A 17,361-nucleotide genomic window follows, 5' to 3' on the forward strand; every position below is an offset into this window, starting at 1 on the left:
TTCCAGGGATGGGGGAGTCCAGCTCCAAATTAAAGCTTCTCAAGGAGCATTCCCAGAATTCCTTAAGCTGTGACACCACGGGAAAGGTTTCTTGGGGGAAAACCCCCCCCAGTGAGTGTTTCCCTGTCTCAGAATCCAGGGAATAGCCGAGAATTCCCGCTCTCCAAGGAGCAGCCCCGGGGGCAGGGGCCCCAAACATGAGTCAGCAGGAACGGGAGGGGATTTGATCCCGGGTCGGGTGATCCCAGAGAGCACAGGGAGAGCCCCGGGAATGGCAAAACCCGGGCAGATCCCACGGGGTTGGCCCTTAAATCCCAGTCTGTCCCACAGGGAATGGGGACACCCTACTCTGTCCCATAGGGAATGGGGGACACCCCAGTCTGTCCCACAGGGAATGGGGGACACCCCAGTCTGTCCCACAGGGAATGGGGACACCCCAGTCTGTCCCACAGGGAATGGGGACCCCCCCCCGCTCTGCCAATTGCCCCCCCTCACGCCAACTCTCTCCTGAGCCCCCACCTCTGCCCCTACAGCAGACCCCCATCCCCCTCAGACCCCCCAGCCCCTGTCTGACCCCTCAAGCCCCCCTCAGACCCCCCAAGCCCCCTCAGCCCCTGCCTAACCCCCAAGGCCCCCTCCAAGCCCTCCTCTGTCCCCTCAAGCCCCCCGCAGACTCCTCAAGTCTCCCTCAGTCCCCTCGGCCCCTGCCTGACCCCTCAAGCCCCCCTCAGTTCCCCCAAGCCCCCCTCAGTCCTCCCTCAGCCTCTGCCTGTGCCCTCACGGCCTCTCCAGCCCCCTCAGACCCCCACCATGCCCTCTCCAGCCCCTCTGACCCCCTCACACCCGTCCCAGCCCCTGCCTGTCCCCTCACGCCCCTCAGACCCCCCGAGCCCCCCCAGCCTCCTTGTCCCCCCCCAGCCCCCCAGGCCCTCCCCGGGATGACTCAGGGAAAGCGGGGTCGGCGCGGCCGTGCCGGGGGTGTTCCCGCGGGCATCCCGGTGCGCCCCGGGGGTGTCCCGGAGCCCCCCAGCCCGCTCCCCTCCCTCACCAGACCATGGTGCTCTCCAGAACCATCTTGGCCCCTCAGCGCCGGCCCGCACCCCCCACCCCCGCCAACAACGCGCTCCGCCATTGGTGGGGAGCGCCCAGCCAATCAGCGCACCCCGTCCTAGCGGGGCGAGGCGCGCGAGGCATGCTGGGAGTTGTAGTCCTGGGGAGGGCGGTGATGGCGCCGGGGGTCCCCACGCGTCACCAGGGAGAGACCACCCGCCCCCCCCCCCACTCACCCCCCCAAATCCTGGGGAGCGGCCCCGCCCTCCGACACCCCCCCAGCGGGGCAGAAATGAGGTGTTTGCACCTCAGGGAGGTCCCATATCCCCCATGGCCCCCAGACTGTCCCCCACCACCACCACACCCACCCCACCCCGGGGAGTCCCCTGTCCCCGTGTCCCTCCCTGTGACCCCCCCCGACCCCACCCCAGGGAGGTCCCCTGTCCCCATGTCCCTCCCCATGACCCCTCCACCTTCTCCCCCTGACCCCCACCCCACCCGAGGGAGGTCCCCTGTCCCCCCAGGCCCCCAGACAGAGGCAGAGCCGCGGGGGTTCAGCATCACACGTGTATTTGCGTGTCCACAAACGTCACACGGCCCAGGGGACATCGGGGGGGAACCTCTGGGGGGGCCCAGGGGTGATGAGGATGAGGATGATGCTGAGGAGGGAAGGAGGGGTCCATCCATCCATCCACATTCCATCCCCTGCTGTCCATCCAGAGCTCCTGGTGACCCTCCTGGGTGTCCCAGGGGTGACAAAGGTGATGGTCACACTGAGCAGGACAAGAGAAATCCATGACCAGGTAAGAAGAGGTCCATCCCCAGGTCAGGAGAGGTCCATCCATCCACATTCCATCTCCTGCTGTCCATCCAGAGCTCCTGGTGACCCTCCTGGGTGTCCCAGGGGTGACAAAGCTGATGGTGACACCGAGCAGGACAGAAGAGTCCATCCCCAGGTCAGGAGAGGTTCATCCCAAGGACAGGAGAGGTCCATCCCCAGCTCAGCAAAGGTCCATCCATCCACATCCCATCCCCTGCTGTCCATCCAGAGCTCCTGGGGACCCTTCTGGGTGTCCCAGGGGTGACCAAGATGATGGTGACACCAAGCAGGGTGAGAGAGTCCATCCCCAGGTGAGAAGAGGTTCATCCCCAGGTCAGGAAAGGTCCATCCCCAGCTCAGCTAAGGTCCATCCTCAGGTCAGGAGAGGTCCATCCATCCACATTCCATCCCCAGCTGTCCATCCAGAGCTCCTGGTGACCCTCCTGGGTGTCCCAGGGGTGACAAAGCTGACGGTGACACCAAGCAGGACGAGAGAATTCCATCCCTAGATCGGGCAAGGTCCATCCATGCTCCACATCCCATCCCCTGGTGTCCATCCAGAAGCCAGAGCAGCATCACTGGGGAAAGAGCCCCCCCCCAGAATTCCCAAATTCCGGCCGTTTCGGGACACGCACACCCCAAAAGAAAAAAATAAAAGGCAGTTTTGAAACACCAGTAACAAAGCAGAGATACAAACACCCCCCCATTCCCCATTCCTGGGTCGACTATTCCCAGGAAAAAAAAAAAAGGGATTGAAATCCCAACACTTTAAATACAGCTTCATAAATATTAAATCCTGAAAAAAAAAACAAAAAAAAGAAAAACAAAAAAAAGGAGCCTTGGGGTTGTTTTTTTTCCAAATAAAAAAAACACAAGGAACCAATCTGAGCTGGGAAGGGAAGGGGAAAAAAAAGTGTCTAATATAGACAGTTATTCCAGGGAGAAAAGTGGGGGAATCTGCTGGGAGAAGGGGGGAAAAAAAACCTCCAGCAGGATTGGAGAAGGGTTGGAGGAGCCCTTTGAGATCCAAACTCCTGCTCCACACCCCCCCAAGGTAAGGCCGTTCCATGTGGGCTTTTTGGAGCAAAAAAGGACAGTTTTCTTAAAAATTAAAAATCAGAAAAAACCACCCCCAGCTTTTCCTTAAAAAAATACCAGAGAAGGGGGAGTTGGGAAGAGAAACTCTGGAATATCAACTAAAAAAAAACCTCCTTTTCTGCTCTACATTCGTCGCTCCCTTGAGGAAAATTCCCAGAGGAATCTTTATAAATTCCTGGGGGTTTTTTTTCAGAGCTCTGTAAAAAAGAAAAACCAAAAAGAAGGGAAGTTTCCAACCTTGAAGAGTCACTTCATTCCTGTTTTTTTTTTTTGGTTTTTCTTGGGTTTTTTGCCTTTAAAAAACAACCATTTGAAGTGAAAATAAAACGTCCGAGGTCTGCTCCGGGATCTGGGAGGCTCAGGGGGTGTCCAAAGGTATCCAGGGGTATCCAGAGGCACGTGGCAGCAGGAAAATCCCTCCTTCTGAACCCCAAAAATATGTTTTTTAAAAATCAAGCTTCCAAAAAAACACCTGGAAATTTTTGGGATTTCTGTCCCGTTTCGGCCTCGGGAGTTTTGGCTTCGCTCGGGATCCAGGTGGGATATCAAAAGGAGTTATAAAAACAGGGATGGGATTGGAGCTGGTGGGTTTGGTCCTGGTTTGGTGGTTTGGTTTTGGTGGGGTTTTTTTTTAGGAAAAAACTTTTTAAAAAAAGTGCCCCTTCACCCTGCAAATCCCAGGAAGGGAGGAGCTTAAAAACTGGGGCTGGGAGAGATTCCCAAATCCTCCCTGATCCCAAAAATCCTGGGAGGTGGAGAAGGGAGGAGGGGGAGACAGGAGCTTTTCCTTGGGTTCTGCTCCTCCCCCTTCTCTCCCGTGGGATATTTCCTGGTGCAAACACTGGAAAAAAGAAAAAACAAAAACCTAAAACAAACCCTATTTTATTAATAAAATATCCTAAGAATTCCCGGACTTGCAGCACTAAAAAAAGGGCCAGGATTGAATTTGGGAGGAGCAATTAAATTAAAAAAAAAACCACCTGGTGGAAGATATAAAAGAAATCACGTTTTCTTCTGGCACTGAGGAGGCTCCAATGCCCTTTTTTCCCACTGGGAATTCCCCAGGGAGGGTTTTTTTCTCCCTGAAAAGTCAGATCCTTTTCCCAAGGGTTTCATGGAGCAGCTCCATCCTCCTCCTCCTCTTCCCAGTGGGATTCCGAGGCAGGAGAATCCACAGGGTGGGATTGAGGAGACTTCCAGGTGCCCCTGGGGCTTGAACACCATCCCAGGTGTATCCAGGGCCTTCCAGCTTCCAGGATTTTGTCCGGAGAGTTTTAAAAAACCAAGAGGATAAAGGAGGGTTTGTGGGGACAAACCCGGGTCCATCGCGGCGCTGTCGGTGCAGATTCACTGGGGAGGGGGAAAACAGGGACAAGGTGAGCAGGGAAAACACCTCAGGGAAGGCATTCCCAAAAATTCTCCGCCCTGGGAAAGGAGTGGAGGTGGTGCTGAGGTTTTATTTACCCCCCCCTCAGTCCCATCTGGAATAAAAGTGGAGAGGAGATGAGCCTGGGAAGAGTCACCCCGGGTGTTCCAGAGCCCACCTGGGATCCCACTGGAGACACCTCTGGGATGTGGAGAACTCCCTGTTCCTGTCCCAGCACTCCCAGGGCTTGGGATCCCATTGGAGAATCCCCCATTCCTGTCCCAGCACTCCCAGGGCTTGGGATCCCACTGGAGAATCCCCCATTCCTGTCCCAGCACTCCCAGGGCTTGGGATCCCACTGGAGACAAACCAGGAACCTGGAGAGCCCCCTGTTCCTGTCCCACCACCAGCACAATTCCAGGCCTTCAGGAATGAGGGAATTCCCTGCTTTTTATCCAATCCCAGGTTTTCTCTGATTCCTCCCCCCTTTTATCTGATTCCCAAATCCACTTTTGGGGCAGCAGATCCCCCCCCAGGAGCAGGGAGGTGGATTTGGGGAGGGGTGAAGAGCTGCTCCTGCCCCGCTCCCAATTCCGTGTTCCCAACAGGACAGGGATCACACCAGTCCCCAAATCCTCCCTCCTGATCCATCCCAGGGCTGCCTTTTCCCTCTGGGAATACTCACAAAGCTGATCTCTGTCTCCTGCAGGTCCTGGAGCTGCTCCCTCAGCTCCAGGGAGCGCTCGGGGATGGAGGGGCCGGGGGAGCCGCTGGGGAAACAGAAGGGGGGGGACACCTGTAAAGCAGGTTTTAAAGGTCAATAAACCACAGATCCAGGGGCCCCTGCTCTTCCCAGCCACGGGAATATCCCGGCACAGCAATCCTTGGGCAAAATTTTAGGTGGAGGAAGCCAAAAAACCATCTAAAAAGTCAAAAAAACACTTAAATAATCCAAAAAATCAGCCCTCCGGGTCTAAAAACGAGCCCGGGGTGGTGTTTTCCAGAAGGTTCCATGAGCTTTCCAGGAGGTTCCAGGCGATTCCAGGATGTTTGGGAGCTGTGGGAGCTCAGTGCTGAGCCCTCCTGGAGTCCCAGAAGATCCCAACCCTCTGGAAAGGTCACACCTTGAATCCCATCACACAAATTTTGGCACCGAAACCTCGCCGGACCAGCGCGAGCTCCCCGCCGTTCCGGGCCAAATTAACTCCAAATAATCAACAATATTTTGTTAATTAGATTAAAATTAACGAGATTAAAAGCACAAGTCCCCCAGGGAAGCAGAAGCCACCCAGCAAGAAGCAGCAGGAACCTGACAAGGACAACTCAGGGATGGGGACAGGGACGTTCCCACTTGGGAACACTCCGGAGCCCCCCACGCACGGCCCCTGGCCCAGAACATTCCAGAGGGAATCCAAAGGCTTGGGAAGGAGCCAAGGAGTTCCATCCTCACCTGTTGGCAGGGGAATTGAGGCCCCCACTGCCCAGGGAGGACGTGGACAGGGTGGTGGCCACCGAGTCGCTGTTGGCTTCGTCCACGGGCAGAGTCCGGGGCAGGAGATCCGGGCGGCCGAGGTGGGATCCTAAAAGGTGTTCCAGCAGAATTCCAGGGATTAGGATCCCACTGGAGACACCCCAGGAACCTGGAGAACCCCCTGTTCCTGTCCCACCACTCCCAGGGCTTGGGATCCCACTGGAAACACCTCTGGAATGTGGAGAACCCCCTGTTCCTGTCCCACCACCAGCACAATTCCAGGGATCAGGATCTCACTGGAGACACCCCAGGAACCTGGAGAACCCCTTATTCCTGTCCCACAACTTCCAGAGCTTGGGATCCCACTGGAAACACCTCTGGAATGTGGAGAACCCCCTGTTCCTGTCCCACCACTTCCAGAGCTTGGGATCCCACTGGAAACAAACCAGGAATCCCCCTGTTCCTGTCCCACCACCAGCACAATTCCAGGGCTTGGGATCCCATTGGAAACATTTCTGGAATGTGGAGAACCCTCTGTTCCTGTCCCACCACCAGCACAATTCCAGGGATCAGGATCCCACTGGAATCCCACACCTCTGGAATGTGGAGAACCCCCTGTTCCTGTCCCAGCACTCCCAGAACCCAAACAATCGTATTTTTTCCCTATTTTCTCCGCCCAGCTCCACAGGCAGCTCCAATGGGATAAAAAGCTGGAAAACGAGGGATTTTTGGGATTTTTCCCAACCTTGCTCCACGTCTGCCTCGGTGGTCACTTGTGCTTTGGGGTCGGAGCCCCCGTGGAGCTGGGCTGGGATCCCCCCCGGGCAGCTCCGTCTGGGAATGGCGGGGCCGCTCCGGCTCTTCTTGGAAGGGGAGGCTTTCACTGCCAGGGAGAAACAGATTGGAATAGTTTACATTTTTTTTTTAATATTTAATTTTTTAAAGTTTTTAATATTTTAATTTTTAAAATATTTTTTGAATATTTTAATTTTTAAATATTTTAATTTTAAAATATACTAATTTAAAAATATTTTTAAATATATAAATTTTAAAATATTTTAATTTTTCTAGATTTTATTTTTAATATTTTTTCATATTTTAATTTTTATATTTTAATTTTTTTACATATTTTTATTTTTTAAATTCTTTTTTAATATATTTTTTTAGTTCTGGGGAAAAGCAGGGAAAGAAGGGAATTGCAAACTCTCACGTGGGATTTTCCTATTTTTTCCAAGGAAATTTTTTTAATATTTTAATTTTTTATATATTTTAAAATTTTTTTTTAATATATTTTTTTAGTTCCTGGAGGAAAAAAAACAGGGAGAAAATCAAAGAATTGCAAAGGCTCACGTGGGATTTTCTTGAAGACCATGTTGCACATATTTTAATTTTATATATATATATATATATATATATATATATTTTAATATTTTAAATTTTTTTTTTACATTTTAATTTTCTAATATTTTAACTTTCTTAAATATTTCAATTTTTATAATTTAACTTTCATCTTTTAATTTTTAGATTTTAACTTTTTTTAACATTTAAATTTTTTTATATTTTCATTTTTTTAACATTTAAATTTTTTATATTTTCGGTTTTTTAATATCTTAATTTTCTTTATATATATTTTTTTTAATTTTGGGGAAAAAAAAGAGGGAATTGCCAAGGCTCACGTGGGATTTTCTTGAAGACCGTGTTGCACATGAAGCGCTGGAACCTCTCATATTTTAATTTTATATATATATTAAATTTTTAGTATTTTAATTTTTTAAACATTTTAATCTTTTGGATTTTAATTTTTTATATTTTAATTTTTTATATTTTAATTTTAATTCCAAAGGCTCACGTGGGATTTTCTTGAAGACCGTGTTGCACATGAAGCGCTGGAACCTCTCATATTTTAATTTTATATATATATATATATATTAAATTTTTAGTATTTTAATTTTTTTAAAATTTTAATTTTTTTATATTTTAATTTTTATATTTTAATTTTTAATATTTTAAATTTTAATTTTTCTATTTTAATATTTTATATTCTTATATTTTATATTTTAAATTTTTATATTTTAATTTTTTTATATTTTAATTTTTATATTTTAAATTTTTAATATTTTAATTTTTAATATTTTAAATTTTTATATTTTAATTTTTTAACATTTTAATTTTTAACATTTAATTTTTTATATTTTAATTTTTTATATTTTAATTTTAATTCCAAAGGCTCACGTGGGATTTTCTTGAAGACCGTGTTGCACATGAAGCGCTGGAACCTCCCATATTTTAATTTTATATATATATATATTAAATTTTTAGTATTTTAATTTTTTTAAAATTTTAATTTTTAACATTTAATTTTTTATATTTTAATTTTTTATATTTTAATTTTAATTCCAAAGGCTCACGTGGGATTTTCTTGAAGACCGTGTTGCACATGAAGTGCTGGAACCTCTCATATTTTAATTTTATATAGATATATATTAAATTTTTAGTATTTTAATTTTTTTAACATTTTAATTTTTTGGATTTTAATTTTTTTATATTTTATTTTTTATATTTTAATTTTTTAATATGTTAACTTTTTATATTTTATTTTTTATATTTTAATTTTTTATATTTTAATTTTTAACATTTAATTTTTTCTATTTTAATTTTTTATATTTTAATTTTTTATATTTTAATTCCAAAGGCTCACGTGGGATTTTCTTGAAGACCGTGTTGCACATGAAGCGCTGGAACCTCTCATATTTTAATTTTATATATATATACACATATATTAAATTTTTAGTATTTTAATTTTTTAAAAATTTTAATTTTTTGGATTTTAATTTTTTGGATTTTAATTTTTTCTATTTTAATTTTTTATATTTTAATTCCAAAGGCTCACGTGGGATTTTCTTGAAGACCGTGTTGCACATGAAGCGCTGGAACCTCTCGGCGTAAAAGCTGGGCCTGTGCACGGACACCGTGTCCTGGGGGGGCAAAAACACAAATATTGCTGAGGAAACAACAGCAAAAAACAGGGAAATTAAAAAAAACACACTTATTTCTGACAGGGAGATTTTTGTGCCAGGATTCTGAGCCCAGAGGAACAAGGGCAGTGGTTGGAAAAGGCTTAAAAAGGTGGTTTTTTCCCCAAAAAAAGGGCTGTTTTCACTCACCCCATCGTGCACCAGGGCCTTCCACGAGTGCTCCAACTTCTTCACAAACCTGACAAGGAAGGACAATTTCATATTTCATTGAAATATTCATTTAATATTTCATTTTTTAAAATTTAAATATATATAATTATAATATTATACGTGATGAAATAATATATATTATAGAAAATAATAATAAAATTTAATAATTATATTTATATTAAAATAAATTATAATTTGTATTATAATTATTTATTATAAAATAACATGTTTATTAATTATAATATATAATTGTAATAATATATAATTATCATAATATTATATAATAATGTAATGTATTATATAATATATTATAAAATATATAATAATAAAATATAATAATTATGATTCTAATTTTAACATTATTTATTCTAAAAATAAAATATAATTTATTACAATAAATTATAGTAAAACTAAAATAATTTTTAAAAAGGTTTATCTGTGTTTCAGACATTTAATGAACCCCTTAATTAATTAATGCCCCACCTGTAGGACTGCAGGACGTCGATGATGCCGATGTAGAGCAGCAGCCGCTCCCCCCGGGAATTCCGGGCTGGAATTCCTCCCATCCTAGGAGAGCCCAGGGCCCGCAGTCAGCCAGGGAATCCTGGAATTGGGCTGGAAACCCCCTTTTCCCACACCTCCTGCTATCCCAGGTCACTCCAACACTTCCAGGGATGGGGCAGCCATGGAATAACCTCTGCCAGGGTCTCATCACCCTCCCAGGGAAGAACTTATCCCTAAAATCCCACCTGGAATGGTTGGGGTTGGAATCCACCAAGATCCCCCAGACCTCGGCCATGGACACCTCCCACTATCCCATGGACACCTCCCACTGTCCCAGGTCACTCCTGGGACACTCCCAGGGATGGGGCAGCCATGGAATAACCTCTGCCAGGGTCTCATCACCCTCCCAAGGAAGAACTTATCCCTAATTCCATATCCCATCTGGAATGGTTGGGGCTGGAATCCACCAAGATCCCCCAGACCTCGGCCATGGACACCTCCCACTATCCCATGGACACCTCCCACTGTCCCAGGTCACTCCAACCCAGCCTGGGACACTCCCAGGGATGGGACAGCCATAGAATAACCTGTGCCAGGGTCTCATCACCCTCCCAGGGCAGAACTTATCCCTAAAATCCCACCTGGAATGGTTTGGAAGGACCTTGGCCACGGACACCTCCCGCTCTCCCAGGCCGCTCCAACCCCTCCGGGGACAGCAGAACCCCCTTCCCTCCTGCTGGAGCTTTACTGGGAGAGCCCCCCCGGCCTTACTGGTCGTCGGTCTCGATGGTTCCCCCCCTCCTGGCCTCTCCCTGGATGGACTCCATGGCCGTGGAGTACAGGGCCTTCTGCGCCGCCGGGCGCCGCGTGTCCGCCGGGGCCGCGCCGTCGGCCAGGCCCTGCTCCCGCTGCGCCAGGTCCATGTTGTGGATGGCCACCAGCAGGCTGTAATCCATGATCTTGAAGCTCTGCAGGACCTGGGGGGGAAAGGCAGTGAGTCTCTGATTCTCTGATTCTCTGATTCTGGGATTCTATAATTCTGGGATTCTATAATTCTGGGATTCTATAATTCTGGCATTCTATAATTCTGGGATTCTATAATTCTGGGATTCTATAATTCTGGGATTCTATAATTCTGGGATTCTATAATTCTATGGCTCTGTAATTCCATGATTCTATAATTCTATGGTTCTATAATTCTATGATTCTATGATTCCATGATTCTCTAATTCTATGATTCTGTGATTCTATGATTCTATGATTCTATAATTCTATGATTCTGTGACTCTATGATTCTATAATTCCACGATTCCATGATTCTATAATTCCATTATTCTATGATTCCATGATTCTATAATTCCATAATTCTATGATTCTATAATTCTATGATTCTCTGATTCCATAATTCTATGATTCTATCTATAATTCTATGATTCTATAATTCTATGATTCTATAATTCTATGATTCTATAATTCTATGATTCTATAATTCTATGATTCTATGGTTCCATGATTCTGTGACTCTCTGCTCCCTGCCCTCCTCTCCAGAGATGGAAGGTTGCAAATACAGCCACCGCTTTCCACCCACACCACCCCAAAACCTCCCCGTTCTCCCAAGCCTAAGGCAGAGCCACCACCCCCTTCCCAAGGAAAAGGCTGAAATCCCAGGAAATCTCTGTGTCCCCCCCCCAGCTCACCAGGCAGTCCCTCTGCAGCGTCTTGCACAGGGCGTTGTACATGTCCGAGTCCAGGAAGAGCCCGTCGGGCACGTCCTGCATGAAATCCAGGTCCTTGTAGGTGGGGAAGACCTTCTCCCTCTCCTTCTGGGAGGCCCTGCGCTTGTAGGTGGAGCCCTTGAGGTCGTACTTGAGGTGCATCTTCACCGAGCGGGGCAGGAGGTTGTTCATCACCACGATGCGGATGTTCTTCCCGCCCGCCTGGACGCAGTAGAGCCCGTAGAACTTGGGAAGGAGGGTCCTGGGGTTCTGGTTCAGGTTCTGGAAGGCCAAGGACAGGGGAAAAAACACATCAAAACCATCCAGGATTTGGGGGTTTCTCCCTGGTTCAAAGGGGAACACGGGGAAGAGACGGGAAAGGCCAGAGGGAGGAAGGAGTTTGTTGTTCCTTCACTCAAATTGAGGCTTCAGAGCAAAAGATCTCGGGGTCAATCTTTGAAATTTGGCCCTCAGGCCGAGCTAAAGGTATTAAGATAAAGCTGGGTCTAAACTCTCAGGGCTGCAGAGACACTGGACAGAATTAGGAAGGAAAAGAACGTGGTTTTGGGATATAATCACAGCACAAACATCTGTGGGGTTAGGAGGAATTTAAAGAGCTGAACTCTGTGTGACCAGACTGAGCTTAACCTTTTAAACCTGGCCCTTAGGCCAAGCCAAAGGTATCAGGGTCAAGCTGGGCCTAAACTCCTGTGTCCAAGGCCAGGCTGGACGGGGCTCTTGGCAGGTGTCCCTGCCCAGGCCCTGGATGAGCTCAAGGCGCTTTCACCCCACACCTCTCCCTGATCCCACGCACCGGCTGGGCTGGGCTGGCTCCCGAGGGCGGCATTCCCAAGATTCCCAAGGTCCCCAGCATTCCCAAGATTCCCAAGGTCCCCAGCATTCCCACTGACCATGTAGTAGCCAGGCAGCAGCTTCTGCAGGAACTCGGCCTCCTTGTGCTGCACGGTCTTGATGATGAACTCGTCGTCGCCGGACACGTAGAAGAGGGAGCCGCTGGCGCCCGAGTTGGAGAGCTCGATGAGGGGCTCGCTGCACAGGGAGTACTGGGGAAAAGGGGGAAAAGGGGTCAGGGAACATGGAATTCCGGCAGGGAACGGGCCGGGAACACCCCCGGCTCCCGGCTCGGGCAATAAATCTCTGGGTTTAAGTGTTTGGATAAATATTAAATGAGTGTGAAAAGGTTTCTGAATATTTGTGTAATATTCGAAAGAATTATATATTATATATATTGCAAATTATATATTATATACTATATATTATATACTAAATATTATATACTACATACTATATATTATATAGTATATATTATAGTATATACATATAATAATATAGTATACACATACTATATATTATATAATACATATTATGTATTACATATTACACATTACATATTATATATTAGTATATAATATTAGAGTATATACATATAATATTATAATATATACATACTATATATTATATAATACATATTATATAGTATATAGTATATACTATATACTATATAGTATGTATCACATTATATATTACATATTAAAAATACATATTATGTATTACATATTACACACTACATATTATATATTATATATATTATATAATATATATTACATATTGTATATTATATAATGCATTATTATATATTACATATTATGTGCTACATATTACATATTATATGCTAAATATTATATATTATATATTACCTACTGCATATCATATATTACATATTGTATACACCATTCAAAAGAATGCTGTGAAGAACACCCGTTCCAAACTCTGGGAATTGGGAAAATTGCCCAAAAAATCCCCCCCAAAAAATCACAAAAAATCACAAAAATTCCCAAAAAATCCCAAAAATTCCCCAAAATTCCCAAAAAATCACAAAAAATCACAAAAAATCACAAAAAATCACAAAAAATCACAAAAAATCCCCAAAAATCGTGGAATCCCAGAAGCCCTCACCAGGTAATCGTCGGGGCGGATCCCGAAGAGCTCCCGGAAGTAGCGGAAGGCGACGGGGGCGTAGGTTTTGAACCGGAAGTCGTTGTAGTGATGGGCTGGGGTCAGGTTGCTGCCCTCGCTGCACGGGGGGAGAGACACTCAGGGAGTGGGAAAATCCATAGGGGAGTGGGAGAATCCACAGGGGAGTGGGAAAACCCACAGGGGAGTGGGAAAACCCACAGGGGAGTGGGAAAACCCACAGGGAATCGATCCCGGAGCAGCCGGGGCTGGGCGATTCCAGCAGGGAAGGGACGAGGGGCTTGGGGACATTCCCAGGGATTTTGAGATGAGGGGTTTGGGGATATTCCCAGGGATTTTGGGATGAGGGGTTTGGGGATATTCCCGGGGATTTAAGGATGTTCAGTAGGAAAAGGGACGAGGGGTTTGGGGATATTCCTGGGGATTTTGGGATGAGGGGTTTGGGGATATTCCCAGGGCCGAGGGGTTTGGGGACATTCCCAGGGATCTGGGGACATTCCTGGGGATTTGGGGCCATTCCCAGGGATTTGGGACTGCCAGACCTGGGGAAGAAGATGCTCTCCACCACGTAGAAGTCCTGCATGAGCACGTCCCGCTCGGGTTTGGTGCTGAGGCTGCCCACGGTGTGGGTGATCCCCAGCTGGATCGCGCCCTTCAGCGCCGACGACGTCGTCTGCGGGGCCAGGGGAGGGGAGCCAAGAAAAAACGGGAATGGGAAGGAGGTAAAAGGTCCTGGATTGGCCCTTTTCCTACTGAAAGTCACGAAATCCCCGGGAATATCCCCAAACCCCTGGGAATATCCCCAAGCCCCTCATCCTGAAATCCCTGGGAATATCCTCAAACCCCTGGTCCTGAAATCCCTGGGAATATCCTCAAACCCCTCATCCCTAAATCCCTGGGAATATCCTCAAACCCCTGGTCCTGAAATCCCTGGGAATATCCCCAAACCCCTCATCCCAAAATCTCTGGGAATACCCCCAAACTCCTCATCCCTTTTCCTACTGAACATCCCTAAAATCCCCGGGAATATCCCCAAACTCCTCATCCCTTCCTACTGAACATCCCAAAATGCCTGGGAATATTCCCAGAGCAGACCTGGGAATGAGGTTTAAACCCCCCCCCTTCCCTCCAGAGCACAAAAAGGTCCTTTTTTTCCTTGGGGATTTCCCGTCATTCCCAACCTTCTGGTACATGATTCCTCAGGAAAAAGTGGGAATAAAGGAGCTGGAAAAGGGGGAAAAACGCCCCAAAATTACCTTTTTGTAGGTGGTTTCCCCCGTGGAATCCACCCCTCTGTGGCCTTTCCTGATGGTCTGGCCGGAACCTCCCGGCATCTGGGAAAACAGGGAAAATTGGGAAGAGTCAAGGATGGAAAACCGGATATTTGAGAGGAATTTTGCTGCCTGGAACCGCTGGAATAATCTGGGGTTTTTTCCCGTTAATTGGGAGTTTTTCCAGGACAAACTGGGGGGGTTTGGAGCAGGAATTCCAAAGGAAAAGCTGCTCCCGGGTTTAAGGCTGAGGTGGGAAAGGAGTAGGAAAAATCTCTGGAATTTGGGATTCTCCCCATTTCCCAAAGGAAAAGCTGCTCCCAGCACTCCCAGGTTTAACCTTGACTTGGGAAAGGAGCAGGAAAACCCCTGGAACTCGGGATTCTCCCCATTTCCCAAAGGAAAAGCTGCCCCCAGGTTTAACCCTGAGGTGGGAAAGGAGCAGGAAAACCTCTGGAATTTGGGATTTTCCCCATTTCCCAAAGGAAAAGCTGCCCCCAGGTTTAACCCTGAGGTGGGAAAGGAGCAGGAAAACCCCTGGAATTCGGGATTCTCCCAGACTTACCTCGGGGGTCAGGGATTTCTTGACGGCGGAAGAACCTGCCAGGAGGAAAAGCCTCGCTCAGGGAATGCAGGGAAGGGGAACAGTCACAGGTTGGAAAAAGGGATTTAGGGCTGGAATCCCCCCAGGAATGCAGGGAAAGGGAACAGCCACAGGTTGGAAAGAGGGATTTAGGGCTGGAATTCCAGTCGGGAATGCAGGGAAGGGGAACGGGGAACGGCCACAGGTTGGAAACAGGGATTTAGGGCTGGAATCCCCCCAGTAATGCAGGGAAGGGGAACAGCCACAGGTTGGAAAAAAGGGATTTAGGTCCGGGAATGCAGGGAAGGGGAACGGTCACAGGTTGGAAAGGGGGATTTAGGGCTGGAATTCCCCCCGGGAATGCAGGGAAGGGGAACGGCCACAGGTTGGAAGCGCCAAAAGCGCCACAATTCGCCCCAAACGAGGTCTCCGCCCCCCCCCCCCCCCCCCGGTGGCTCCTCCCGACCCCGGGAATTCCCGGCACCCCCCGCACTTCCAGCCCTTTCCCTGGATTCTCTCCCGGCTCCCGTTCCGGGCTATCCAAGCGAATCCAAGCCCTGGATTTTTTGGGGGTTTAACGTTTCTATTCCCACGGGATTTTTTGCCTCCCGCGGGTCCAAACGAGCCCCCCCCTCGGAGATGAAAACCCCCCCCACCCCCCCCGAGCATTCCCAGATTCCGGGAGGGGGGATTTGGATCCCAATTTGGGCTTCCCGGCCCTGCTCCCACCCCCGGGGGGGTGTCCCTGACTCATCGCCGGGAACTGGGAGTCGAATTTCCCAGTTTGGCACCAACAACCCCCCACACACACCTTCCAAACCCACCCGAGCCCCCCCCAAATCCCTGTTTTTCCCAGGGAAAGGGCCCGGGCCACACTTTCCATCGGGAAAGGACAGCTTGGATCACTTCCCACAGGGAAAGGGCAGCTTTGGATCCCCTCATGGCACCCCCAGACCCCCCCCTGGCACCCCCAGACCCCCCCAGGGAAACCCCAGACCCTCCCAGGGCACCCCCAGACCCCCCCGAGGGACCCCCAGAACCCCCCATGGCACCCCCAGACCCCCTCATGGCATCCCCAGACCCTCCCATGGCATCCCCAGACCCTCCCATGGCACCCCCAGACCCCCCCAGGGCACCCCCAGACCCCCCCCAGGGTACCCCCAGACCCCCCGAGGGGACCCCCAGACCCTCCCATGGCACCCTCAGACACCCTCATGGCACCCCCAGACCCCCACAGGGCACCCCCAGACCCCCCCAGGTAACCCCCAGAACCCCCCATGGCACACCCAGACCCCCTCATGGCATCCCCAGACCCCCTCATGGCACACCCAGAACCCCCCAGGGCACCCCCAGACCCTCCCATGGCACCCCCAGACGCCCCCAGGGTACCCCCAGACCCCCCCAGGGGACACCCAGACCCCCCCAAAATGCTCCCGACCCACCCCATGGAACCCCAGCCCCCTCTCAGGCAGCTCCAGACCCCCCCCAACACCCCAAAATAACCCTCCGAAGACACATCACCCTCCCCCCCAAAAAAACACCCCTCACGAACCTCCCAAGCATCGCAGAACCCCACAGTCCTACACCCACCGCACCTCCAAAAAACACCCTAAAGACCCCCCAAACCCCCCTCATCGCACAGGCCTCTCAGGCCCTCGGAGCCTCCTCAGGCCTAAAGACCCCCCAGGGCACCCCCGCCCTTCCCGCCCCCCCAGACCCCCCTCACACCCCATCATCCCCCTCAGCCCCGCAATCTCACAACCCCCGCGCTCCCAAAAACGCCCCAAATACCCCCCAAAAAAACCCCTCGCCCCCCCCAGCCCTCAGAGCCCCCTCAGCCCCCACACCCTCCCCCGCCCCCGCTCACCCCTTCACGCCCCCGAAGCCGCTCCCCTCGCCCCCCGTGGAGCCCCCGGGAGCCCCGCCGGCCCTCCCGCGGCCCGTTCGCGGCCCCGTTCCCGGTCGGTACCGCCGAAGCCGCCGCTGCTCCCGCCGGACTCGGGCCCCGCCGCCGCCATCTTGGAGCGCGCGCGCTCACCCCCCCCCACCCTCCCCACGCCCAAGCCGGACACGCCCACTGCGGGACGGGACACGCCCACGCAAGGCGAGACCACGCCCCCAGGGATCTGCCCCGTACCGCCAAGCCACGCCCACTAAAGGGATAGACGACAACCCCCTTTCTCGTCCGGCTCCGCCCCGTCTGGGCAAAGCCACGCCCACTCCCGCCTCGGTCACGCCCCCTGGCGGCCGCGGGGAGTTGGGGGGGAGCGGGGGACACGCGGCCGGGCGCGCAGGACGCATGC

The 17,361-nt window shown here is 49.4% G+C and overlaps 1 protein-coding gene and 1 long non-coding RNA gene across 3 annotated transcripts; one reads left to right on the forward strand and one right to left on the reverse strand.

The window, feature by feature from the left end:
• Window positions 1-1,718: 1,718 nt before the first annotated feature.
• LOC127465020 (uncharacterized) lies at window positions 1,719-2,360 on the forward strand. The gene is made up of 3 exons (XR_007901816.1): window positions 1,719-1,863; window positions 2,017-2,060; window positions 2,236-2,360. It is a non-coding gene; the product is annotated as an uncharacterized LOC127465020 (long non-coding RNA).
• Window positions 2,361-4,182: 1,822 nt separating this feature from the next.
• On the reverse strand, window positions 4,183-17,094 carry PIP5K1A (phosphatidylinositol-4-phosphate 5-kinase type 1 alpha). Of its 2 annotated transcripts, none has more exons than XM_051775500.1 (15): window positions 17,028-17,094; window positions 15,041-15,075; window positions 14,461-14,538; window positions 13,747-13,877; window positions 13,187-13,304; window positions 12,121-12,273; window positions 11,192-11,491; window positions 10,266-10,471; window positions 9,474-9,557; window positions 8,970-9,018; window positions 8,696-8,780; window positions 6,551-6,688; window positions 5,785-5,914; window positions 5,020-5,104; window positions 4,183-4,318 (listed from the first exon to the last, which is right to left on the reverse strand). In XM_051775500.1, the coding sequence occupies exons 1-15, from the start codon at window positions 17,074-17,076 to the stop codon at window positions 4,316-4,318; spliced, it is 1,644 nt and encodes a 547-aa protein (XP_051631460.1). In that variant the 5' UTR covers window positions 17,077-17,094; the 3' UTR covers window positions 4,183-4,315. The 2 variants fall into 2 exon arrangements, with proteins under 2 accessions (XP_051631460.1, XP_051631461.1); XM_051775501.1 differs by having other exon boundaries at window positions 5,020-5,130.
• Between the last annotated feature and the right edge of the window lie 267 nt (window positions 17,095-17,361).

Source organism: Manacus candei, unplaced genomic scaffold (assembly GCF_025592945.1).
Source record: "Manacus candei isolate 608988 ecotype Guabito, Panama unplaced genomic scaffold, ASM2559294v1 h1tg000308l, whole genome shotgun sequence".
Classification (NCBI taxonomy): Eukaryota; Metazoa; Chordata; class Aves; order Passeriformes; family Pipridae; genus Manacus; species Manacus candei.